This window comes from Ciconia boyciana, chromosome 1, assembly GCF_034638445.1.
Source record: "Ciconia boyciana chromosome 1, ASM3463844v1, whole genome shotgun sequence".
Classification (NCBI taxonomy): domain Eukaryota; kingdom Metazoa; phylum Chordata; class Aves; order Ciconiiformes; family Ciconiidae; genus Ciconia; species Ciconia boyciana.
In genome coordinates this window covers 56279152-56302470 of record NC_132934.1, presented here as the reverse complement: position 1 = coordinate 56302470, position 23319 = coordinate 56279152, and the positions used below count along the sequence as shown (strand labels likewise).

The 23319-nt window shown below is 53.3% G+C and overlaps 3 protein-coding genes across 5 annotated transcripts; 2 read left to right on the top strand and 1 right to left on the bottom strand.

Annotated features, from left to right (window-relative positions):
• The first annotated feature begins 126 nt into the window (after positions 1 to 126).
• On the top strand, positions 127 to 9482 carry WBP2NL (WBP2 N-terminal like). 2 transcript variants are annotated; one of them, XM_072867923.1, is made up of 8 exons: positions 127 to 204; positions 2669 to 2777; positions 3316 to 3451; positions 4993 to 5085; positions 5841 to 6059; positions 6464 to 6583; positions 6982 to 7058; positions 7900 to 9482. In XM_072867923.1, exons 1-8 carry the CDS (start codon positions 146 to 148, stop codon positions 7945 to 7947), a joined length of 861 nt encoding a protein of 286 aa, XP_072724024.1. In that variant the 5' UTR covers positions 127 to 145; the 3' UTR covers positions 7948 to 9482. The 2 variants fall into 2 exon arrangements, with proteins under 2 accessions (XP_072724024.1, XP_072724033.1); XM_072867932.1 differs by lacking the exon at positions 127 to 204 and adding an exon at positions 449 to 630.
• A 698-nt stretch (positions 9483 to 10180) lies between these two features.
• Positions 10181 to 15619, bottom strand: NAGA (alpha-N-acetylgalactosaminidase). 2 transcript variants are annotated; one of them, XM_072867887.1, is made up of 8 exons: positions 15447 to 15619; positions 14666 to 14840; positions 14375 to 14552; positions 14015 to 14109; positions 13180 to 13341; positions 12502 to 12699; positions 12143 to 12286; positions 10181 to 11872 (listed from the first exon to the last, which is right to left on the bottom strand). In XM_072867887.1, the coding sequence occupies exons 1-8, from the start codon at positions 15602 to 15604 to the stop codon at positions 11690 to 11692; spliced, it is 1293 nt and encodes a 430-aa protein (XP_072723988.1). In that variant the 5' UTR covers positions 15605 to 15619; the 3' UTR covers positions 10181 to 11689. The 2 variants fall into 2 exon arrangements, with proteins under 2 accessions (XP_072723988.1, XP_072723999.1); XM_072867898.1 differs by lacking the exon at positions 13180 to 13341.
• Positions 15620 to 16241: 622 nt separating this feature from the next.
• Positions 16242 to 23192, top strand: PHETA2 (PH domain containing endocytic trafficking adaptor 2). The gene is made up of 3 exons (XM_072867941.1): positions 16242 to 16392; positions 17590 to 17687; positions 18226 to 23192. The coding sequence occupies exon 3, from the start codon at positions 18234 to 18236 to the stop codon at positions 19047 to 19049; it is 816 nt and encodes a 271-aa protein (XP_072724042.1). The 5' UTR covers positions 16242 to 16392; positions 17590 to 17687; positions 18226 to 18233; the 3' UTR covers positions 19050 to 23192.
• Positions 23193 to 23319: the final 127 nt, after the last annotated feature.

Below are 23319 nucleotides of genomic sequence, written 5' to 3'. Positions count from 1 at the left end.
GCCGCCTGCCGGGAGGCGTCACGGGGGAGGGCGGGACGTCACGGGGGGCGGGGCGTTGCCAGGGCGGGGCGTTGCCGGGGCGGAGCGCGGCGGGGCTCTCGGGGGCGGACGTCACAGGGTCAGGGGCGGGGCTAGCGGGGGCAAGATGGCGCTGAACAGGAACCACTCGCAGGAGGGCGGTGTCGTCATCCCCAACGCCGAGAGGTACCGGCGGGCGGCCGCGGGGCCGTGGGGCCTGCGGGGCAGGGGCCGCGCTGCGCTGGGGGGTTCCCCCTCACCCCCTGTCCTCGCCGCAGGGCCGGGCCGGGGGCCGGCGGGGCCCGGTGGTGGGAGGCGGGCGGCCCCGCTGGGGCGGCCCCGCGTCCCCTCCCAGCCCCGACCCGGGGGCCGTGTTATTAAAGCCCTCCCTGGCAGCGTGGGAAGGGGCTGGGGTGGCAGTGGGGAGCAGGCCTGGCTGGAGCCGACAGAGCTGCCCCGTCGTCGCTACTGAAGCTCGGCGGTCCTTAGTGCCGCTCCAGCGGGCCTCCTGGGGGAGGAGTGAGCTGCCATCGCCTGTAAAAGAGAAGGAATTGGCTTTTTTTAGTGTCATGCAATTAGTTAGTGATGTCAGAGAAGAAGAGACCACGTAAGGTAGGAGTCTTAATCGCTTGAGTTCAAAGTAAGGAAAACTCGCTGTCGGAGGTGAGGCCTGGGCAGAGCAGGTCCCCTCCTCTCTTCGTGAAAGCACAGCCGGCCACTCGATGTCTGCCCTCGCCCCGAGTGGGGATTGACAGACCAGCTTGACAGGCTTGGGCTTCGCTTTGGTTGTACTCAGGTGCTCCCGGCATCCTGGCCTTGGCTAGAGAAATCCTAGAAACCAGAGGCCTGGTAAAGGATCATCGAGTTGGTTTGGGGCTGGTAAGCAATAGGAAAAATACCCTCCAAAAATATGCTCCGTATAATGTTGAGTTTGTAACTGAATGCTAATGCTTCGGTCAGGGAAGTCCTTTGACATGTAGAGCTTTTGCTGGTTTAAAGGAGATCTCTCTAACCTTGACCTCAAGCCATTCTTCGAGGTGCTGCTTAGTCACAGGTGGGTGCTGCGTGGGGTGCACAGCCCTCCCGTGACAGCTCTGGATGGGCATGCAGATGCAAACCAGTTCAGCAGCCTAATTACCCCCAGTCGTGGTGGCTGCGTGTTACTTGCTTGTGTGAGTATCTGGGAGGGAGTAAACATTAAAGGGACTATGTAGAAATTCTTCCCAGTGAGGCAAACTGACACGAAACACTGGTACAGTTGAGGAAGTGTTCTGGTAAGATCCAGACTGTCAAGGAGTTGGTTTTATTTAGCTTAGAAGAAACGTTTCCCCTTTGCATCTTGGAAATGGAAAGAGCTCTGCTGCCTTGTCAGTTTGTCAGCCTCAGCCAGTCTGAGAGTCTGCAACTAGGTCAGCTATGAAGTAATGTCCCAGTAGAATTTCTTGGTTAGGATTTTTTTTTTTCACATTAAAGCTAGACCTTTTTAATGTCTTCCTCCTTGGGTAGCTATGTCTTTCAGATACATCTATACTGTTACTTTTTTTCTTCCCTCAGAGCCCACAACCGGAAACTACAGGGCTTTTTGTTGTTTTCCCGTATGCTGGCCCTGCTGACTCCTTCCCTTCCCCCAATAATTTTGCAATTTCCTGAATCCTTACTTGATCTGACTTCTACTATAGGCTGATCAGAATATATAAGGATCATTTTAGATGTGGCCTCTTCAGGCTTGTGTTGGGTTAGGATTTTGGTTTTTCTTTTTCTATGCTCTTGAACAATAAAAGGCCTCGGATTCTTCTGGCACTGTAGCACACTGCAAACTTGTCACCCCCAAGTCTCTTTTGTTTATTGTGCAAATTTTCTTACTAGGTGGTATGTTTAGGGTCTGCCCTGTAGATTCAGTGACACGCTTTCCCAAGGTGACTCTTCCATTTTTCCTAAAAATATATTTAATTTTTCAGTCACCTCCATACCCCTGACCCTGCAATGTTCACAGTTCCCATCTGGCTTTGGTGTCATTAACAAACTTCACTAATGTTCTCACAGATATCCAACAATAATAACCTTATTGCTGACATTACTGGCTCCTCGTTTTGTTCCTTAGCATGGTGCTGCTTATTACAAATATTTAATTAAATCATGTGAAAGAGGGTCAGCAGTGAAGCAGCTTCCTCTGTTTGCACAGTGGGTGCGGTGTTACAGCAGTGCTGTTTTCCCGTGTGGTGGCTGGTCCTGGATTTGAGCATGGACTTGGAGAGAGGGGCTTGCTCTGAGGTGATATCTTGGCTTCAAGGGGGGTGGTTTCAGACACCTCACCCCTTTCTGTGCCCTGACCTTTGGGCTGAGGCTCTTCTCATGTGGAGAGAGGAATTCCTCAGCCTGATGGTTTTGGAGACAGAAAGAGAAACTGTCACTTAAAGCTTTGTGGAGGAGGAGCAGGGGTTGTCACAGGTTAGAGGATGAATTCTTCTGCTCTGCATAAATCATCCCTCTCTGTTCAAAGAAAAAACGGCAGGGCCCACATCAGAACTGAGTCTTTTGGGATAATATTCAGAGCTTCTGGTGTGCTATCCCCCTCCCTGTGTGATGGGTTTGTGCGTGTCAGACCTGTTGCTGAGTTTGTCTCTCCAATTTGTCTGATTTCCTCCTGTAGTGTTCTCAAACATTGTAAAGATGTGGAGCTCTCCTTCAGTGACGTGACGGGCAAGCCTGAAGCCTTCAAAGGCACCAAGAAAGGGATGTTATATCTCACCCCTTACCGGGTAAGTCTGATGCCAGCAGGACTTCTTCTTTCTCAAGGGATCTTGTAGACTTTAGACCAGAAACCTAGGTGATAGAATAAGTTATTTTTGTTATGGGAGGAACCACTGAGAGTACTAGGTAGGAGAAGGGAGTGTGGAAATAGGATAGTTGGTGCCTGTGTCACAATCCCAATTCCCTACAAAGGCACATGCAGTCCTGGAAATCACTGTCTAGAGAATATATTTCATATCATGCGCCAGTCAATATTACTTTCTTTGAAAACTGTCATAGCTTATCCTTAAAAAGCAGAACAATAAAACTCTGTGCATGTGTGTTTTAAGTGGTATATTATTTTGCAACAGACGTGCTTCAGGCGAGTGAGCCACGTGCCATCAATCTGTTTGGGATCCCGCAGCATTAAAGCTGTGAAATAACACAATGCATACTGATACTAGGAGTTAAGTTATCCTCTTTTTGGATGCTGCTACAACTAGAACTCCGTGACCACCCTTTGTATCTAATTCAAGTAATTCAGAGGCGTTCCCTCCTGTCTTGCAGATGATCTTTGTGTCGAAGGGCAAGGATCCTATGCTGTCTTTCATGATGCCATTTTATTTGGTGAAAGGATGCTCAATTGAGCAGCCTGTTTTCTCTGCCAATTACATCAAAGGACAGATTCAGGCCGAGGCAGGAGGTATGTGCCCGTGCTTTGTTGACTGAACTCTTCCCAAGTGTCACAAGTCCTTCTATCTTCTGCTGAACATCAGATAGATGGCTTATGTGCACAGGAAAGACGGACAGCGTAGCTACAGCAGTATAGCTAGCATGTCCATGCTAAGGTAACCTGTGTCTTCTGAACTTTAAGGCACTGCTTCAGTGTTACTTTCTGCCCCCAAAGCTAATAACTGACTTTCACAGGATGGCTTTTGTTTAATCCTGTAACTTCTGTCTTGCTGTGTATGTCACGTTTACTTGGCTTCCCCATGTGCTTGTTTTCCCATCTTTGACCTGGAAGGGTGGGTAAGTGACCAAGTCACCGGTCATTGGTATTGATAGACAGAATTAGCAACCACTTTTGTTTTCTGGAGGTCGTTAATCACTTACCAGATTGGGTACGTTTGCATGCATCTCGGATGCTGCTGTATATCATTGATTTAGCTTTGTTCCCAATTTGATGATGAAACTGTGATAAGACTTAGTCATGGTCATGACCAAACATAGGGAATTGCAGAAGGGAACCAGGGATTAAAAACAAGGCTTCTGGTTCAAATTTCTTCCCTCTTCAGCCCTAGAACTAGTTTATGTGGATTTTGATGACATCTGGAGAGCTTATGCTTTTACTTCCTGTTCCTAACAATGTCTTAAAGTGGCTGAGTCCTCTGGATTGTGGATCATCCCACTTTCTCGCGTTGAAATCGTACTAAGACAGTGACTTTAAAGCGGTGAATCTCCAAGACGATGACTTTATCCATGGTGGATTGCTTTGTTATATTTCTGCCCTTTATTTCTACTTTGTCCCCAAGAGATTCTCTCTACTTCTACTAATGTCATTGTTAGTCAGACAAGGAAGATAAAACTTATTTTATGAAATCTTTTATTTAAAAGACATCTTATTTTCTAAAAAAAAATCCCCCAAACCACCCCCCCAGCCCCAAACACAACACCAAAAACCCTTTACAAAACATTCTTATCCTGCAATGTCATCACCTGCTTGCTTTTTTTTCTGAAAAGTGTTATTATACCTAAGCATTTATAATCTATCTGAGTTTCTGTGGGTCAAAGAGATTAAAAATGTTGCATTTGATTTAAATCCTAGCTTGAGTTGCAGATCCTGATCTGTAGTCCATTGAGGTCAGCAATAAAACTTCATTTGAGGACTTTCAATTAAAATCCTCAGTGAATTAAGTGTTCTTGCTTTACACTGTGTTCATTATTAGTTTCTGTTAAACCTTTTGGGAAAGGACAAAACATCCTAGTATCTAGAGTAGGCTGCTTCTACGTAACTATAGTGGGGATCGTCTTTTAAAGGGTAAAGAAATAAATTCCTGATCTTCTTGAGATATTATTTTGGGGGACATCTGATAGCAGTGCCATGATTCCTTCCCCCGGCAATATGACGCAAAATAGTTTTGAAATAAAGAAGAAAAAATTAATTGGAGTATTAACTGTTTTGCTGGCTTGACTGCTACTGAGGAGGTTAATAGTCTGTTTCAGTTCTAATTCTCTCTCTCCTAGGTGGCTGGGAAGGGCAAGGGACATTTAAACTGACTTTCAACAGTGGAGGAGCCATTGAGTTTGGACAGTTGATGTTCAAAGCTGCCTCTAATGGTAAGGGATCTTCAGAGCCTGCAGTTCCCCCATGATTGGCTGAGCTAGTTAGAGAATAGTGCTGTTTTTGAACTTCACGGGCTGGGGGAAGAGGGGTACTCTATGCACTCTTCCACAGCAACGTTGTGGGGTTTTTTTCCAGGGGAACTTTTGTTTTTCCTTGCAATCCTTTTTCTTTATTTCATGGTAACACTTTGTGTAATCAGAATATTCTGGTGTTTGTGCTGCTGAGGTGGACCAGCTTTTTCTACAGAACCTTATTCCTCCTGGAGTAAAGTTGAAGTATGCAGTGGTGAAAAATTGATTCACTTATCTACCCTCAGCTCAGTTCTATAACAGCGGAGTAAGAAGGGGGAAGTTAACATGTCCACATTTGGAGGAGGGAAAAATAAATTTAAAATAATAACTTCTATTTAAAACTTTCAAATGGGGGGGAAAATGTACATTTTTTTCTGATAAGAAAGTTTAAAAATAAGTAAAAACCACCCTACTGATACTTGCTTTAGAATGGTGTTTTCTTCCAGCAGCAGAAGCTCTGTGATTGAACAGGTACCTGATAGCTGGTATTTTTGCAGCTGATTTCCTTTAGCACCCTGTGAAGTTGCAGCGAGGAGGCTAATGATTTTCAAGCACAGTACTTTGCCAGACTGTATAGTGAATTTAGATGATTGGAAGTGGTGCTGCATGAACAAGACTATTCTATATGTTTAATTGTAACAAAAGGATGTCTGGCTTACTAAACATGTGCTCCTTAGCTTCCAGTGGTGTTCCTCTCCAGAACCCTGGCTATGGCTATACACCTGTGCCCGGAGGGTATGCACCCGCCCCGCCTGCTCCAGGGGGGTATTCACCTGCGCCGGGGGGCTATGCTGCCCCTCCACCACCAAACGGACCATATCCTTATACACCACCTCCAATGAATGCCTATGGACCTGCTCCACAGCCCATGGGATATCCATATGCCCAGACTCCAGGTTTGGAAGTTGTGTAATGATGACTGGCAGGGTGTGTTTGGTGTTAGTTGTAAAGAAATCACAATGATACGGTGAGGGTTACTGTAGTTTTGTCTCCCATCAAGGATCCTTGTCCTTGCAAAAATCTGTGCGTGCTGTTGATCACACCTGTGTGTGTCTATAGTTGCAGCTGGATGGGCGGTGAAAATGTGGTTTGTAAATTGTGCTGCTGCTTGGCAGAGAATTGTTGCCTGCTGGCATGACAGATATTAGCAAAATGTCAAATCCTTGCTGTCTGCATCCCTGCCAAGCCTGCAGAGCTTCCCCAACTGTCCAGGGCTAATGTGCTGCTGGGCTTGTGAGCTCTCTTGCCCTCTGTCCCATTGCCATGGTCCAAAGCATCGATCCGGTGTCATCTTTTTCAGGTATTTACCCACCACTTCCAAACATGAACCCCATGTATGTGCCACCTCCTCCCCCGTACTCTGGGCCGTCTCCTGCGGGACCCTCAGCTCCCCCAGCTTGGGTGGGCCCAGGGATGCCAGGTAATGGGCCTGGGGGGCTGCCAGCATCCAGGTGCAAAAGGGTGCATGGGGGCTTGGGCTGTGGGTGGCGTTGTAGGCGCAGCGTGGGCTGGGGAAGCTGTTTGCAGGAGGTCAAAGTCATCCTGATCTATTATTTGAGATAACAGAGTGTGGGGGGAGCTGCTCAGCTCTGCATCGCACAGCTTGTGGTCAGCTCTAGCCAGCTTCCAGCTTTCCTGAACTGCTCTGAATTCAAACCCAGCTTGCTGCGGTTGCTGCTAGCTCTTTGGACATTTATTGACTCTTCAAAAGAGCTATGGCTGGGGAGAAGGCTGGGGAGAAGGCTCTGGGGCTGGGGCTACTGCCTAAGGCATGTAGGTGAGTGTGTCCTACGCTTGCTTCTTCTCTTTCCTGTCTAGGTGACAGTAAGGCTATGGAAGCCGCTTCCAGTGCATATTACAACCCTGCCAACCCACACAATGTATACATGCCCATGGTGAGTACTGCGCCTGTGGCCCGCGTGTGCCTGCTCCCTCTTCCGTCACTACTAGAGACAGCAGTTTGCTTTCCTAGCAAAGCCTAGCATGCCTTCATTTTGAAAATGCACAGAAAATATGCATTTTCCTGGGAGGTGTGGATGATAGTGCCATGAAGAAGGCTTGTTAAAGCCTCAGTCAGGACAGAAGGAGGGCCTTAAGATTCATCCAGTAGCAGCCATTCAGTACGACAAGGTGTCTGCTTCTGTTGGGCCTGAAAGCGGGGAGAGTTAAAGAAGAGCAGGTCACTGAAGGATGAGAGCATGTGGGTTTCGTTTTCATTTTTTTCTGGGCTGCACGGAGATGGGGAAGTCTCTTACTGTTCAGTCAGTGGCAGCGAGTAGGTAGGCTGTAGCCTGTGTCTGGTATGTGACAGCCAGTCGGCTGTGCCCTTCACTGCCTCGCTTGGCTCTGTGGTGGGCTGGAGACGGATGGAGCAGCAAAGCTGGCCCTCAGCCCAGGGGCTTGCCATCTGCTGGGTCAGAGCTATGAACATCGACAGAGACAAAGCCCTGGAAGTGAAGCGAGGATGTTGATTAAAACAGATTAAATGGTCTATTTGCAATAGACCATTTGTTACCTGGCTTTGAGGGGACCTTCACTAGAAATGTTATGGGAGGCAGCATATATTCTGGCATGTAACTGATACTAGAGAGGAATGGTGTGATGAAATGACAGCTTAAAACAGCACCTGGTTCTGTCTGTAGCTCACTGAAGAGCAGTCATTTCTTGTAAGCCAAGCCTGGGAAGAGCTCATCATAAAACGAGCAGGGTTGTTGACTCTACTGTATCTCCTTCCAGGATCAGCCACCTCCTTATGCACCCCCTGAGGATAAGAAGAACAACTAACAGAAGGAAACTGCAACCAGCCTCCCACACTCTCTCCCTGAAGACAACTTGGCTGTTACCACCCCTCGGGTTAGCATCTCTCTAGGTCTCTTTGTATATATACAATATATGTAGTGCTGGGCAGCTGAGCACCTGCCCTCCTTAAACATTAAGTCAGTGGCAATACAGGGTGGAACAACAGCACTTTCCTGCTTATTTGCTTTATCTCATGGGGTCGAAGCACTAACCTTTTGCTCTGCCATTGGCTTGAGGAGAGAGATGGACTTCTTATTAAACCACCAGTAGACCACATTACTGATCTAGGACTAAAATGCAAAGGCTCTGGGATCTTGGAGTAAAACTACTTGGAATGCCAAACTTTTGACTTCTGAAGCACCATCCAAGAGGAAAGGTATAGAGAGCCATGAGGTTCCTTGCACAGACCCTTGGGTGCCCCAGAAGGGTGTTAAATTTCCTTAAATTCTGGCACAATTCAGCGTGAGATGGGACTCTGGAAATCCTGTATCGTGCTGGAAGCGTGTGTTTCATGTCCTGGATTAACAGTCATGGGGTGACTAACTTCAGAAGTGCGTCCTAAGAGACATTGAAGCATTTGGCTATGCAAGAGGGAAGAGGATGGGCCCCAATCAGCCTGCCTTTGTAGGCATTGAATAGAAAAGCAAACAAAGATGTGCTGCAGGGCAGTGAGCTGGTAGACTGGCAGGCGTGCGAATCAGTCTTCCTTTCCCTCTCTTAGAAGCAGGTCCCATATCTGTGCAATGATCCTGTGTCAAGCAGCTGTTCTTCAAGCGTAATGGAGTCAAGTGCTGCACAGGAGCCTGCTTGCCTTGGAGCAAAATATGTTACATTAGGAAGATGACCTGGCACTAGCCTTGTCAGTAGACAGGTCCCGCAGCCCTGGCTCCCTCTGCTGAGCAAGCTTGCGCTGTGTGCTAGCTCCGCAGGGGAAAACTGGCCTTCAACTTTTCCTTCAGATGCTGCAGCCAGGGTGTGTATGCCCACATCTGAGCAACGTGGGCGGGTGGGCGCTGTAATACCGGAGTTGGGTTGCTTAGGGGTGCAGTGCCCTCTCTCAGCTGGGAACCGCTGTCTGGTGCAGATGTTACTAACACTTGGCTCTCTTGCAGAGACTCTGGCTGCTCAGCCACAACCTTTCCTTCTTCCTTAGGACATAGTGCCATTAAACCTGCTCTGAAGAGAGTCTCTCTAGTCTGGTGGAGACCCTTGTGATCCTTTACATATGGGGTGATCGTACTTCTTCCTACACCTTTCCTACCTTCACAGTGAAGGGGAAGGAGTGTTTTACTCTTACTTCCCTGTGTGCCAGGGCTCTCCTGTAAGTCGGGCTTGCACAACTTGCAAGTGTGAATTCCTAAAGCAGCCCCGCATGGGGGGAAGTAAATTTCCTTATCTATAAACACTGTTTAAGTCTAAGTTAGAGATATTCTAATAACTCTGTATTTAAAAAAAAAAATCAACCATGAATGTTTGTAATTTTTGAATTGCACTTTAATACAGGCGTGTTGATACCTTTAGCTCCCTCTTCAGTGTTGCGTGTGTGTTGTGTTGACCTTCATTCCTGCCTACTGCATGAAGGCTGGAACAACCAACAGCCACTGGTGGTGTTCTGGGGTGGGCTGTGGGCCACTCCTCCTCTCTCCCTGGTGCATGGCTAAGCTGGATCTGGAATCAAGTAACTGGGGGGAGAGAGGAAGGTGGGGCTCATCCTCTTGCTGCCTGGGGAGGGTGGCAAGGCTGGTTTGCGCCTTTGCTCTCACCCAGATATCCTGAACTGGCACGTGTTCATGTCCTCGGGGCAGGCACAACACTGTCACCACCCTGCCACTCCCTAAGGCTGTATTCTTAGCAGCTCTCCTGCGTCCATTTACATTTACTGCCTATCTTTAGGCAGTAAGAAGGCCTGTCTTTAAGAGGAACTCCTCTCTAGCTAATTTTTTTCCAGTGAGGGAAAAACAAATACATGGTAAAGGAAAATGGCATTTAACTGGGGACCTAAAATCTGAGTTTCCCCTTGTGCCAAGGAAAGCTGGTGCCCTGCTGAACATGGTGTAACTACTGGAAAGCAGTTTTCTACTCTGCATCAGTCCAGCCTCTGACAGGAAACCAGTTCTGTTTCTTACCATAGTTGTTCCTGTTTTGAGGTACTGACCCTGTAATCCTACATTAACCAAGTAGCTATAACTAGCAACACTGAATAAACATGAAACAGAGCCTGTGACCTGCTTCCCTTTTATTTCAGTTAAATTGTCTTAATCACTCCCCAAGAACAAAGCCAGCTCCTGTATACAGACATGAAGTGCATTTGTACTTCCCTATTAGCACTGCAAGTATTGTGTTGAGTATCTTGCTGCTGCACTCACAGAAAGTTTCTGGAAGTGGCCAGAATCAGCCATTTGGTCCTGCAGGAACCGGTGTGGGCTCCCAACCTTCCTTTGTCATCTGAATAGAAAAAGGAAACTTTTTTTGGGGGGTGGGCTAATCTAAAATGTGGTATTTCTCTGGTTTGAGGCTTAATCTTGTCGGTCTCTCTGGGCTACGGTCTTCAGAGGCAATCTTCACAAATGCTGCACCCTCTCTGGGACAGTTGAGGTGGACCATGTCTCACCTAAAACTCCTCTGTAGGATGTGCTGTATGAAGGTGGATCAGTTGAGGGCTCGAGTCTGTCCTGCTGCTCACTTCTAGTTTATTAGTGCAGGCTCCTCTTCAGGATGGGGCTGTGGATGTAGCTGCCCTTGGGAGAAGGAGGAGCCTCTCCCTGAGAATCCCTGAGGGTTCAGCCCACTGGAGGAGGGCCTGAGCCCCCTTTCAGCTGGAATTTCCTGCTAGAGCAAGAACAAGGTGGAGCTTGCAGCTCAGAGGCACCTGTGACCATCTCCCAACTCAAAAGACCTCAACCAAGCATCGGCATCTTCCCGACACCACTCGTGCACAACACACTACGGCTCTGCAGTTTTTGGTGCTATACCACAGCAAGACTGCTGGGGTTGTGCATGGCCAATTCAGGTGTTTGCTCTGCTCTGCTGTAAACTGTAAAACCAGAAGGGCTTTAATCCAGTGCTAGCATGCATGCTAGGCTGTAGTAATGCTGGCCTCCAGGATCCTGGCAGCAGTATCAGACCTGCAAGCAAAGCCTCTCTGCACAGGACCATCATGCCTCCAGGAGCTCTTGGTCCTGGGGAGGTTACATGGGAAGGGTGCAGCCCTATTGACAGCCCCTTATTCTAAGCCAAGCTGATTATAGCAGAGGAAAGAAGGTGGCCAAGTCTGATCCACCATCACACATTGCGGGGGGGGGGAGGAGTGTCACCATCCTAGAAGATACTAAAGCATCCAAGGCCTTTCTACAGGCATAGTTCAAACAGCCCCTGCAGCAGTTGATGCTCAGTTCAAAGTGGTAAAATGCTCAGGTGTCAGAGCTGACAAACTCCAACAGTGGCTGAACTCTGCTCGTATGGCATCTTCCACAGGAGGATCTCAAAGCGCTTTGCAATCACCGAGGAATCACGCTCTGCACACCCTTAGGAGGTGGGTAACAAGAATTCCTGCTTTACGCAGACCAAGTAGACATCACCAAGCTGGTACCGGAGGAATGACCTGATGGTCACTCCCCAGCACTGCTGGGCATGCCAGCAAAAGGCACTTGTGCAGTGAAGAGCCATGTGCCCCAGGGTCTCGCAGCTCACCCTGGCACTGACCCACACCCCCATCTGCTGAGCCTCGTCACAGGAGGACTGGGTGGAAACCCTCACTGGGGGCTTGCTGTCTGACAACATGCCAGGGCTGCGCTGGCAGCGCCATGGGATAGAGATACCACATCACCACCCCTGAGGGGTTAATAACGACCGAGAAGCTGTCTCCCGTCTTTAAGCCGCTGATGATCTTCCCACTGTACACATCTTGTACCTGGAAGAGAGAGACCGTGGCTACCAGGATTTCCACAGACCTTTCACCCTGAGGTCCAGCCATGGTCACTGACATGGCGTGGTGGGATGGGGCACAGCAGTGGGCAACAGGAGAGCAACCCAACGGGTGGCTGCCCCTTCATCCTGGAGGCAGGGAGTGGGAGTCCTTCCCCACCCAAAAATGCACAGGGTGTCAACAGGGGAAACTGGGAAGAGGGGGATCCAAGTGCTGTGGGGCTACCCCACCATGCAGCGTGCCAGTAGGGCTCACCTCATACACCGCATCCTCGGGGAAGTGGAGCTTGGCCAGGCTGGTGGTGTAGAGGAAGGGCATATCCGTCCTCCGGCTGAAGAAGACGAGGGCGCTGGCGGCGTGGGACAGTGGGCGCAGGAACACCTCAATGTGGGATTTCTCCTAGGGGTGGGGATGGGTGGGTAAGCCAGAGCTGCTGGGACCAGTGCTGGCCCATAACTTCTGACCTTGCCCTGTGGAGCTGCTGTGCCAGCAGGTCGCCAGCTCCCACAGCTCTCCTGCTCATGTTTCTCTGCGTCGCCTCCCTCTCCCTCCTTATTGTGACCCCCTGTGCTGCTCCTGTCTGCTCTCCCAAACACGTCTGCCGTCCCCCTAACCTTGACAATCCTGCGCCCCTGGATTCCCAGGGGGTCCTGGTTGATCTGGATCATCAGGCGGTTCTGCAGGATCTCCTTGGCGCTCGGGGAGATGGTGCGGAGATCCGTGGACATGAGGAGCGGAGCTGCCATCACTGTCCACAAGGCCATTTGGGAGCGGGACTGCTCATAGCTAAGGCCAAAGTTTCCAATGATGAGCTGGAGGGGAGAGGGGGAAAAGACAGGAGGGCAGAAAAGGGTTAGAAACTGGTCCGTTGCCACACTTGGTGATGCTGCAGCTTGCTGGGGGGAAGCACACATGAGAAAGCTCAGACATGCTTTTGCTTTCCCTTGAGCAGCCTACCACTGCTGGGACATCCCACCCCTGCTAGGTGCTGAGCCATCAGCACACATTCAAACGCATTCACTAACACCCTTCGCTTCACCACTATCCCCCCTCAGGCTGTGCAGGGAAGGACAGGGACACCTGGACAACAGGACAGGTAAACTTGAGCGGTGAAGGGTTCGTTGCAACCATAGGCTTTTCCCACAGCTTAGCCAAGGGCAACACGAGCGTTGCCTCTCTGCAGCAAGAGGGCTCCTACTCCTGGCACTTTTCCTTCACCCTGCCCCTAGAAGGGGATCCCTGGAGAATCCCCATCCCCGGCCAGGGTCAGTGCACCCACCACCCAGCCGCACCATGTCTGGGTCATTCCAGTGGCCAGGGCCAGCCACCGGCTGCAGCACATCCTGGTTTGCGGAGAACCAGTCCAGGATGGAAAGCACACTGTCCCAGGAGTCCTGGATGTCATCGTAGTTACGCCACAGGTTGCAGACCTCTGCCAGGACGGTGTAGTTCACCTGGAGAGGAGCACAGGGTCAGGCAGGAGGGAGAAAGGACAGGGTCTGCAAGCTGGGGGAGAAGGGGCAACCAGACTTGTTGAGAGCTGCAGCATCCAGAAGATGGTTGGTGTTTGCAAAACACAGGGATGTGTAGAAGGGCAGCATCACGTAATGAAGGAGGACAGAGTCATACCCCAATATGACTGGGCACACCTCAGTATGATAGGATGTCTGGCAAAACTACTGCAGAGGCCATGGGGAAATATGATCAGCTGCAAGAATGAGGGTGGAATGAGGGTGACTCAGAAGGTGGAAGAGGAAATAAATAAATGCAATCAATTCTCAAGAAATATTACTAGGAGGAACACCCTATTTCAAGCACTTAAACCAGACAGGACCCATCTCAGAAGGACAGACTGCCAGGATCAACCCCACACCAGCTGAGTGGGGTGGAGAGGGCATGCCCCAGGGCCTTCTTCCCCCAAACTCCCATCACCTAGTCATGCTGGGAACCCCAAGCGTCCCCAGATGCCTGGCAGGGAGGCCACATCCCCTCCAGGGACCTGCAGCCCCATCCTACCAGGGGCAGAGCAATAAGCAGGGTGTAGCACCCGGCTCCTGCAGCTCCAACAAGAGCTCCCCCAGGGCACAGGGGACACGGGAAACAGCCACCAGATGGGACAACCCTCACCTTGGGGGGGAGCCCCCCCTGATATGCTGGCCAGCTGCAGGAGTAGACGATGGGGCGGCCTGTGGAGTTCAAGGCCCTCGCCATTTCTGGGTAGCCTTGGGGAGAGGAGAAGACAACTGGTGAAGGAGATGGCTGGCAGCAGCTTGTGTCCACAGCCCACCCGCTCAGGGGTACCCCAGGCCAGCCTGGCCTCCTGCCTTACAGCGGCTCTAGGGCACCCAAACTCCCTCCTCTTTGCCCAAGAGCTGCAACAGGAGATGCAAGGGAAGAACCGAAGCTGGCCAAGCGTTTCTGCAGATGGCCAGCCGCCCTGACCGAAGCAGCAAGGGGAAAAACGCCAGCCAGCTGGGGAGCCTTTACCCTCCGCCTGCTCCTCCCTCGACGAGTAGCACCCATCCAGCTTCAGCATGTCCACACCCCACTCCGCAAAGGTCTGGGCATCCTGCTCCACATAGCCCAGCGTGGTGCCTGGGTAGCCCCCGCAGGTGAGGGTGCCCAGGTCGCCATAAATCCCCAGCTTCAGGCCCCGGGCATGGACCTGCGAGGAGAGGAGAGCTGCAAGGAGGGGACGAGAGGGTCTGAGGTGCCTCCCGGGAACCAGGCGGCATGGGGACATGGAGGCCCCCCCCACCATCCCCAGCAGGCACTCACATAGTCAGCCAGGGCCTTAATCCCCCTGGGAAACCTCTCGGGGTCAGCAACCAGCCGTCCTGCCGCATCCCGCTGCTTGGCAGACCAGCAGTCATCGATGTTGATGTACTTGTAGCCCAGCTCCCTCCAGCCGTCCTCTGCCAGGCGGTCTGCCATCTCGAAGAAGAGTGTCTCGCTGTGGGTCGGGGGGACAGGGACATGGCAGGCTGAGCCCCTGCGACCTCCACGCCCCACCAGCTGCAGGCAGCCAGCGGGACTTTGGGGCTAAGTGGGGGCTCTGGAGGGTCGGTCACCACAGGGCTGGCCTGGACCATATGGGTTCCCATTTAAACCCCATCCATGTCCCGTTCGTTGATCTCACCTAGGGGAAGCGTTTCCCCAACACCCGCAAAGCCCGGCCACCTCCTTCAGCGCCGGGGGCTCTCCAACCCCAGCCCCGGGGGGGCCCAAGCCCCCTGCCTCCCACGCACCATGCTCCTCGAGATCCCGCTGCTGCAGGGCTCGCCCCAGGGACACAGAGGGTGCCAGAGCCATCCCGGGCCTGGTGCCCGACCCGACCCGTCCATCCGCCCTCCCCTGCCCTGCCATCGCCCCGTCCACCCATGCACCCTCCCGGGGCAGACCCCAGACACCAGCCCGGCCTTTCCGAGCTGGTTCCCTCGGGCAGGGGACACGCAGGCCCGCTCCTCCTTGCAGCGAGGGGGGGATGCCGAGCCCCTCCTTGGCAGGGAGCCCCGGGGCGGGGGGGGGGCCTCCCCCCTCCGCTCCCCGCCCCGCTGACCTGATGCAGTTGCGGGGGTCCGCCCGGCAGTCCACGTTGCAGCGGAACCTCTCCCAGGCCAGCCAGCCCATGGGGGGGGTGAGCGCCAGCCCGTTCTCCAGGGCCAGGGCGGGCAGCGCCAGGGCCAGGGCCAGCCCGCTCAGCACCACCGGCCCCATCGTCCCCGCCGCCGCCGGAGCACCGAGCGTCTCTCCCCGCCCCGGCCCGGCCCCGCTCACATGATACCGCCCGCATCACCTGACCGCCCGCCTCCCTCCCGCCCGGCCCGGCGGGGCGCGGCATTGCACCCAGCCCCGCTGCGCCCCACGGCCACCGACCCCGCCGGTACCGCACCGCCTTGCTGCTGCACCCCACGGCCGTTGCATCGTACGGGTGCGGCGCCCCACAGCCCTGGCACCCCATTGGTATCGCCCCCCTGCGCTGCTGCACCCCGTCAGTAACAGACCCATTGAACCCCACAGCAATTTACACCCATTGCTGCTGCGCCCCACAGCTGCCGCACCTCATCAGTGTTGCACCCCGTCAGCACTGCGCCCAGTCGGTATTGCACCCCACGGCTATTGCACCCCATTGCCATTGCACCCCACTGCTGCTGCTCCCTATTACTGGCACCCTATCACCGCCGCACCACACGGCTGCTGCACCCCAATAGTTACACTGGGAGGAGAAGGGGACTTTAGGTCCCCCCGGATGGGACCCCAGGGGTACCCGAAGGGGTGTCGGGCGGAGCGAAGAGGTCCGGGAGAAAGCAGCTCCCGGCAGGCTGCCGTGCCCGCCGGCCCCCCCCCGCCCCCCGCTGCCGCCGCCGCCGGCGGGGCGGTGCTGCCGGCGCGGCGGGACGGCCCCGGAGGCCGCAGGAGCCCTCCCCCGCCCGGCCGCGGCCGGCCCCGGCTGCCCCGCACCGCCCGGCCGCGCCGGGAGCACCGACGAGCAGGAAGGGCCCGAGGTGAGCCGGGACGGGCCGGGGCCCGCGGTCCCGCCGCCGGGACGAGGCGCTGGGCAAGGGCCGGCGGGCGGCGGGGCCGGGGCGGCGGCGGCGGCGGCGGGGCGGGAGCGGGCGGCGAGGCCGGGCCGAGGCCGCGGGGGCCGGCAGGCACAGGGCAGGCACACACGGAGACACAGACACTGCCAGCCCGGCACTGCACACACAAAGACACGCAGCCCAGAGTTGCACACACGCACACAAAGACACGCAGCCCCACTGCACACGCGTGCACACACACGCACAAAGACACAGAGCCCAGTTGCACACGCACACACACACAGAGCCCAATTGCACACACACACACACAGAGCCCAGCATTGCGCACACACACACACACACACACACAGAGCCCAGCATTGCACGCACACACACACACGCTGCCTATTCGGACCCCGGGACCCCCCCAGCCCCCTCACGTCAGGGTTGGTGTGGCCACCCCAGCTGTCCTCAGCCTGAGTGCAAGGCTGGAGATTCCTCAGGGTGGTGTGCCAAGGGCAAAGCACCCCCGGTGAACAGCGTTTCCTTATGTCTGATGGGATTTTTGTCCATTTTCCAACAGGGGCCCATGCCCCCTTGTCCTCAGAGTCCTGCCCCACAAGCCCGGATGGGGGAGAAGGGCTCCGGGAGGGATGGTGGAGGTTGCTCAGCAGTGGGGAGCTTCCCCCGCCTGGATCTGGCCAGGGAGTGGCGGCTATGGCTTGTTTTCTGCATATTTCTTTATGTGGAGTTTTAGCGGTTGGACATCCATTTGCAGCTGTAGAAGCGCAAAGGCTGCGCTTGCTGCGTCCTTCTGTGGGACCTGCCAGCTTGCCGAATCGCCTGCCGCGGGGCCTCCGCAGATGGTGCAGTAACGTGCTTCTACAAAAGCTCTTTTTTTTATTTTTAATAAAACCAAAACAAACCCACAGGAGCCAAAAACCAAACCTCCAGGAGCACTGGCCTGAGCTGGGATGGGGCTCTGGCTTTGAAGCCAACGCAAGTGCCATCAGTTTCGCCACCCCGGTTTCCGGAGCCGCCCGCCTGCAGTGCCCGGTCCTGGCCACTCCTGTGCACCGAGGGCCCTGGCTTTCTGGGGTGGGAGCGATGCAGCTCTTTGCTCTTTCAGTCCCAAGCTGTTCTGGTTTGTGACTCCCGCTCTGCCACCTTTCCTCTGACCAGGGATGAGGCTCGGCACGGTGAAGTTTCGGAGGCCCTCGGCAAGGGAGCAGCCCACCCAAGGAAGACAGCAAGGGGTTGCGGTCTGACCCACACAGCCGGTATGGCACCTCGCACCCTGCTGCCGGTTAACCTGCCGGGGCTGGGGGTGCTGCTGCTGGGAGCGCTGGCGGGGATGGGTGGTCCTGTGTGGAGACGGGGAGCAGGAAGAAGGTGCTCAAACAGAGGTCCCAGAGCCCTTGGGTCTGAAAACACCCTCCTTATCCTGCCCTATAATTGAGGAGAGAGGGAAATGAATGCCTCGCAGGCAAATTTCTTTGATGTACCCCATAAAAAACCATCGAAGTAGGTCACTCGTGGAATAAGAAACAAAGCAGCGGTGTTGTCATCCCCGGACAAGGCAGGTGTCTTGGTGGTGGGGCTCTGGTGATGACCTCCTCTCTGCAGCAGCGAGGAACCAGGCTGCAGTTTGCAGGGGTACTTGCTGGGTTACATGCTGTCCTGCAGTGCTGGCTGCTGGAGTTGGGGCTGCTTTTCCCCGTGGCAGGCTAGGGGCAGGACCAGGCCTCTCCTGGCAGGGAGGGTGAGATGTTCCTTGCCCCGAGCTGACTTCTTCCCCCTCTCTTCCTCTGCTCCTAGGCAGGGCGATGAAGCTGAACGAGCGGAGCGTGGCCCACTACGCCACCTGCGACTCGCCCGCCGACCATGCCGGCTTCCTCCGCAAGCGGGTGGAGCGGCACCACCACCATGCCCACCACCACCATGCCACCTCCTACCAGCGCCGCTGGTTCGTCCTCAAGGGCAACCTCCTCTTCTACTTTGAGGAGCGGGAGAGCCGGGAGCCCGTGGGGCTGGTGGTGCTGGAGGGCTGCACCGTGGAGCTGTGCGAGGCCACCGAGGAGTTTGCCTTCGCCATCCGCTTTGACGATGCCGGTGCCAGGGCTTACGTGCTGGTGGCCGACGGGCAAGCTGCCATGGAGGCCTGGGTGAAGGCGCTCTCGCGGGCCAGCTTCGACTACATGCGGCTGGTGGTGAGGGAGCTGGAGAAGCAGCTGGAGGAGGCCTGCAAGAGCTTGGCCGCTTGCCACAAGTCTCCGCGGAGGTCCTCCTCCTCCGGCAGGAAGAGGCACCTCTCCAACCCCGCCTTGCTGCCTCTCCAGGAGAAGCCCGCCATCCTGGAGAACGGTTACTCCACATGGGGTAGTGGTGGTGGTGTCCCCGGGGGGGCTGCCTGCCCTGACCGTGACGGGGGGCACGTGAAGCCCCCACCTCTGCCTCCGCGCCGGCGCTCGGCTGCCAGCAGTGCCACGGGGTCCCCGGCGCCTGGCCTCTCGCCAGCCATGCCAGAGAGCCCGGTGTCACCGGAGACTGCCTGCTTCTCCAAGCTGCACAGCTGGTACGGGCAGGAGATCGCGGTGCTGAGACGGGAGTGGCAGGAGAGGCAGAAGAGAGGACACCCGTGACCAGGGGCACGGGGCACGAGCCACCGGCCAGCTGATGCCCAGCAGCCTGTCTCCCATGCAGGAAAAGCGAAGCGAGGGACGCTGCTTGCCCCCTGCCCTGGTCGGTGGCCGAGTGTGCAGTGCGTGTGTGCTTCACGGGGTGTGTGGGAGGGACCCAGGTCTTTCCCAAACCTCACGTTTCATTTCCATGAGGCTTTATACAGCTGGAGAGTGTGTAGTACCAGGGGAGCTGCCTTTGAACTCTCCTCTGCTGGTGACACAAGGTGTGGAGGGGGCCCAAATCGGCACGTATGCAACGAACCTCACCCAGTGGGCTTGGCTCCTTTGCCATCCTGGCATGGTGGATGCTCTGGGTGCTTCATCACCCGCCTCTCCTTCACCACTTTTTTTTGGTTTTGTTTCTCAGCGTGGAAGTTTGCACAGGTCAGCATTTATTATTGTCTGTGGTCTTGCGCCAAAGTCCTTCTGCCTTTGCTCTTTTGCTGTAGATAAGGCTGGGCTCTTACAAAATGTCTCCGATGGGCCACTGGCCCTGGCGGGTGCCTCCAGCCTTGTGCCTCTCTTGCCACAGGACGCGCGTGAGCCACCATGGCTGTGGCTGGCCCAGCAGCCAGGGCAACAAGGACCGGGCTCTTGCGTCGTTTTTTTTTTTCACTTTCATCTGCACTAACCCTCCTCCCTGCTAAATCCCTCAGGATGTGGATTTCATGGGCTTGCATCCATCTCTTTGGGTGCCTGAGCTCAGCAGCGAGGCTGAAATGGAAGCACCGAGCCTGGTCTGAAGCAACAGCAAGGACTAGGAGCTCCCCAGGGCTGATCTGGACTCTGTCGAGCCTGTTAATGTCTCCAGCTCAAGCCTTCCCTGTTCCAAAATAGGGACGCTAAAGCTTCTTTGCCTTGCCAAGGGTGAATTTACCAGCTTCTGCGCAGACTGTAGCTCCTGCAAAGTGCCATATAGGGCTCAGCCGGCTCGTTGGGCAGCTTGCCCGAGATGGTGTCCAGAGCCGTACTCTTGCAGAACCTCTCTCGCTGTTGTGGCTCTGCCCAGCTCCTGGCAGAACTGCGCAGTCGGAGGAGAGGCTGTGGAGGAGCGGGGAGGAGGAAAGGGCTGGCCCCGGGAGAAGTGAAGGTGTGGAGGTGAGTTACAGGTTGCACTGACTGACAGTGTGTCAGCAGTGTCTGGGCTTGCCCCTCTAGCATCAAAGCCATATCGCTGCCTTCTGCCAAAGCCAGCGCCTAACCTGCTGGTGCTTCCCTCTGATTTCATGTCAGCATCACTCGGCTGATCTCCGTAGCACGTCCCATCCTCCCGGCGGGTGAGGAGGGCTGCAGGGAGGCACGCCTGTCACCTCGCTACAGAAATGGACTTGTCCTTCCTCAGGTCAGAAACCTTGGTCACGAGGCAGATGGTACAAGTAGGTGGGTGCTGAGTCCAGGGGCTGCAGCACCCTGGAGACGGGGTTGATAAATCTTCTCCCTTAGCCTCTTGGCAAGGGCTGTTTTTCAAAGCAGAAAAAATATGTGAAGCAGTCTTGTGCTTCATATCTAACAGTGTTAAACCTGTTTTTATTGCCCTGTTTTATTAAGGAGCCTTGCTAGAAAAGCAAGAGGCTATTCCAGGTCATGACTGGTAGGAACCTATTTGCCTTTCTGGAGTTAAACGCACTCAGCTTAATACTTTGCAATAGCCAGTAGAGATTGTCAATGGAGAAATCAAATGACTTCCATTAACTTTTGGTGCCTTTGCAAATATATCTCTGGTAGTTTTGGATGACAAGCTTCCAGCCTCCTGCCTAATTATAGCTCGATGGTATATTACAGGAAATCAGATCTTAAATCAGATCTTACAAATATGACTTTGGGCAGCGGGAGTGTAACCTTCACATACAAGTGATGCAATCCAGTCCTCTCCAGTTAGCGTCTGTATTTCTTCACAGTAGGGATCTTCGAGTGCAGGAGGATTTTTTTTGTTCTCCTTTAAGTTAAAACAGTTTGGAAAAACCAGGAGCAGGTGGCCACGGGCCAGTGCCCAGGCTCTGTCAGCAGCCCAGCTGTCTGGACTTACGGGCCAGCTCTGCCTCCCTACCTGCTGCTTAAATTGTTCAGTGCTGCAGCATTCCTGGCTGGGAGACAGTCCCCCTTCCCATGGCGGGGCAGCAGCATCAGGGGATGGCACTACCTGGTGCCTCCTCCCTCTGAGCATGGGTATTTTGGGGCCAGGGTCAGATTTGGCAAGCATTTTTCTGGTTTTTGTTTTTTTTTTTTTTAAATGTAATACAGGGAGAAGAGTATTCCTGATGTCTCAGACTTACATAAGGCAGTTTGACGGTAAAGATTTAACTTCCAAACTAAATCAAAATGTAATGGCAGTTCCTACATGAGACCCAAGAATCGGGAGTGGCTTGAAAGGGAAAATAAATTAACAAAGCCAGTTCTGTCAGAACTGGAACTGAAACAGTATTATTCATTTAAGGGCAGTTTCACTTTTAAGAAGCTTAGTTTGCTTTAATAAGCCAGGATTGTGCTAGTAACACTACTAAAGAGCTTATATTTAATGCTTTAATCTGTCCCATTCAAATGGCACAATTTCCATGCTACCTGCCTTTGCGTTAGTACATATCCCAACTAAATCCTAAATCCGGCAAATGAGGAGCTGCGCTCTGCTTTCTGTCTGATCGCATTTGGAATAATTTTGTGTTTTATTCTGCAGCGCCAAGAAACGGCTGAATCCTGAACAGTATTTGTGCTCGGCCCAGCTGTCCGTGCCTGGGCTTTGCTAGGTCTCCAAAGCGCTGCATGACTTTGGATGCGCTTGGTCAGGGCTTCCTCACCATCCCGCTCATATAGCAGGGATGGCCTTTTTGTGACTAAAAAGAGACATAATTGGAGCCATGCCCAAATTTGTATGGGAGTACAGTTTTTTTAATGACCACTGCTGCTTGCTTCATTAGGCAGGAAGCACCTGGGTGCTCCGCCACCTCCTCTGAGATGGAGGCTATTAAACCAGCTGGGCTGAGGATCAGTTGTGCTGGCAGCACCTTTGAAGCAGCCCCCAGGCAGAAGGTTGGGATTTCAGCTTCCTGAGATTGCACATGCCTCTGGCTGATGGAGTGTCCTCTCTTTCTGTCTGCAGGCAGAGATCATTACAGGAAAAGCAGAAAGTTTTCATTGTCCCCTACAACAAAATGAGACTGATTGCCACACACTGTTTTTTCTCTGGTCATTCAGGTTTGGACTGTTTCACCTCCTGCCTTCACTTTCCCTTATTATTTTTTAAAAATAGAAAAATGTCTGGGCAGCACAAAACAGGTTCCCTAGCAAAGGGAGGGCTGAACACTAAAGCTGTATGGCTACTTTTCTTAAAGTACTGAAGTCAAATCCTTTTCCAAGAGTTTTCTTTAGCATAATAATGCAAAAGTGGTGAGAGAAAAATGCTTGAATCTGAATGCTTGAATTTAAAAGAAATTGAAGACTGAAAGAGGGAGGGAGATTCTGACATGGCCTTTGTATGCTGTGCCAAGAAGGGCTCCCAATCCTGCTAAAATAGTTGATGAAATCCTTGTATTTTTCTTAGGCTGGGATTTCAGATTGAGGCCCATAATGTATTATTTCTGCACACTTACCTTTTTATAAAACAACTGTGGTGATGTTTTCCACTGAATCCAGGTCCTAGCGATAAGAATAACCTTAAGATTTTTACCCATGGCCACCGCTAGCCATTTGGTGGACGTTCACAACTAAGATTGGACATTTTCTGTTACAATAGCTACCACATGAATAGTTTGGGAGTGGGTAACCCCCCAATCTTACCCCTCTCAACTGCCTTTGTAGAGAAACTTAAATAACCCCCAGTGAAACGCATGGGGAACGTGTGAAGTTCCCATGCCAGTAGCATCTTTCACCGGCACCAAGCGTGCTTTATAATCTGCACAGGCAACACTACGAGCAACCTGCGGAAACACTCCCGCCTTTTGAAGGGCTTCTATTTTAGGTAGACGACGTGGTCTTTTTTAAGAGGCGATTTTGCATGCGCCTTTGTCTTACATGTGGAGCTTGTATTATGCATTTCAAGACATTGTTAACGTTTGTATTTTATGCCGTGAAGCCGAATAAACCGTTTTGATTTGTAGCCCGTGCGTTGCCAAGGGAGCTGTGAACCCCAACACCCGCGGGAAGCGGCTGCAGGGCCTGGCGATTCCCGCCCTGCCCGTTTTTAGGGTCACCCGGCCCGGTTTTCCTCTGCCGAGCCTTAACGGGCCCTTGGGCGGGA

What these genes read in the sequence shown, in the direction of transcription:
- WBP2NL (XM_072867923.1), top strand. Translation starts at nt 146, where the DNA reads ATGGCGCTGAACAGGAACCACTCGCAGGAGGGCGGTGTCGTCATCCCC. An exon ending in GATTCAGGCCGAGGCAGGAG is followed by an intron (nt 3,452 to 4,992) that starts GTATGTGCCCGT and finishes TCTCTCTCCTAG; the next exon opens with GTGGCTGGGAAGGGCAAGGG. An exon ending in ACAATGTATACATGCCCATG is followed by an intron (nt 7,059 to 7,899) that starts GTGAGTACTGCG and finishes ATCTCCTTCCAG; the next exon opens with GATCAGCCACCTCCTTATGC.
- NAGA (XM_072867887.1), bottom strand. Translation starts at nt 15,604, where the DNA reads ATGGGGCCGGTGGTGCTGAGCGGGCTGGCCCTGGCCCTGGCGCTGCCC. An exon ending in AGGGGGGGCTCCCCCCCAAG is followed by an intron (nt 13,342 to 14,014) that starts GTGAGGGTTGTC and finishes GCTCCTCTCCAG; the next exon opens with GTGAACTACACCGTCCTGGC. An exon ending in AGGGGCGCAGGATTGTCAAG is followed by an intron (nt 12,287 to 12,501) that starts GTTAGGGGGACG and finishes CCCCACCCCTAG; the next exon opens with GAGAAATCCCACATTGAGGT.
- PHETA2 (XM_072867941.1), top strand. Translation starts at nt 18,234, where the DNA reads ATGAAGCTGAACGAGCGGAGCGTGGCCCACTACGCCACCTGCGACTCG.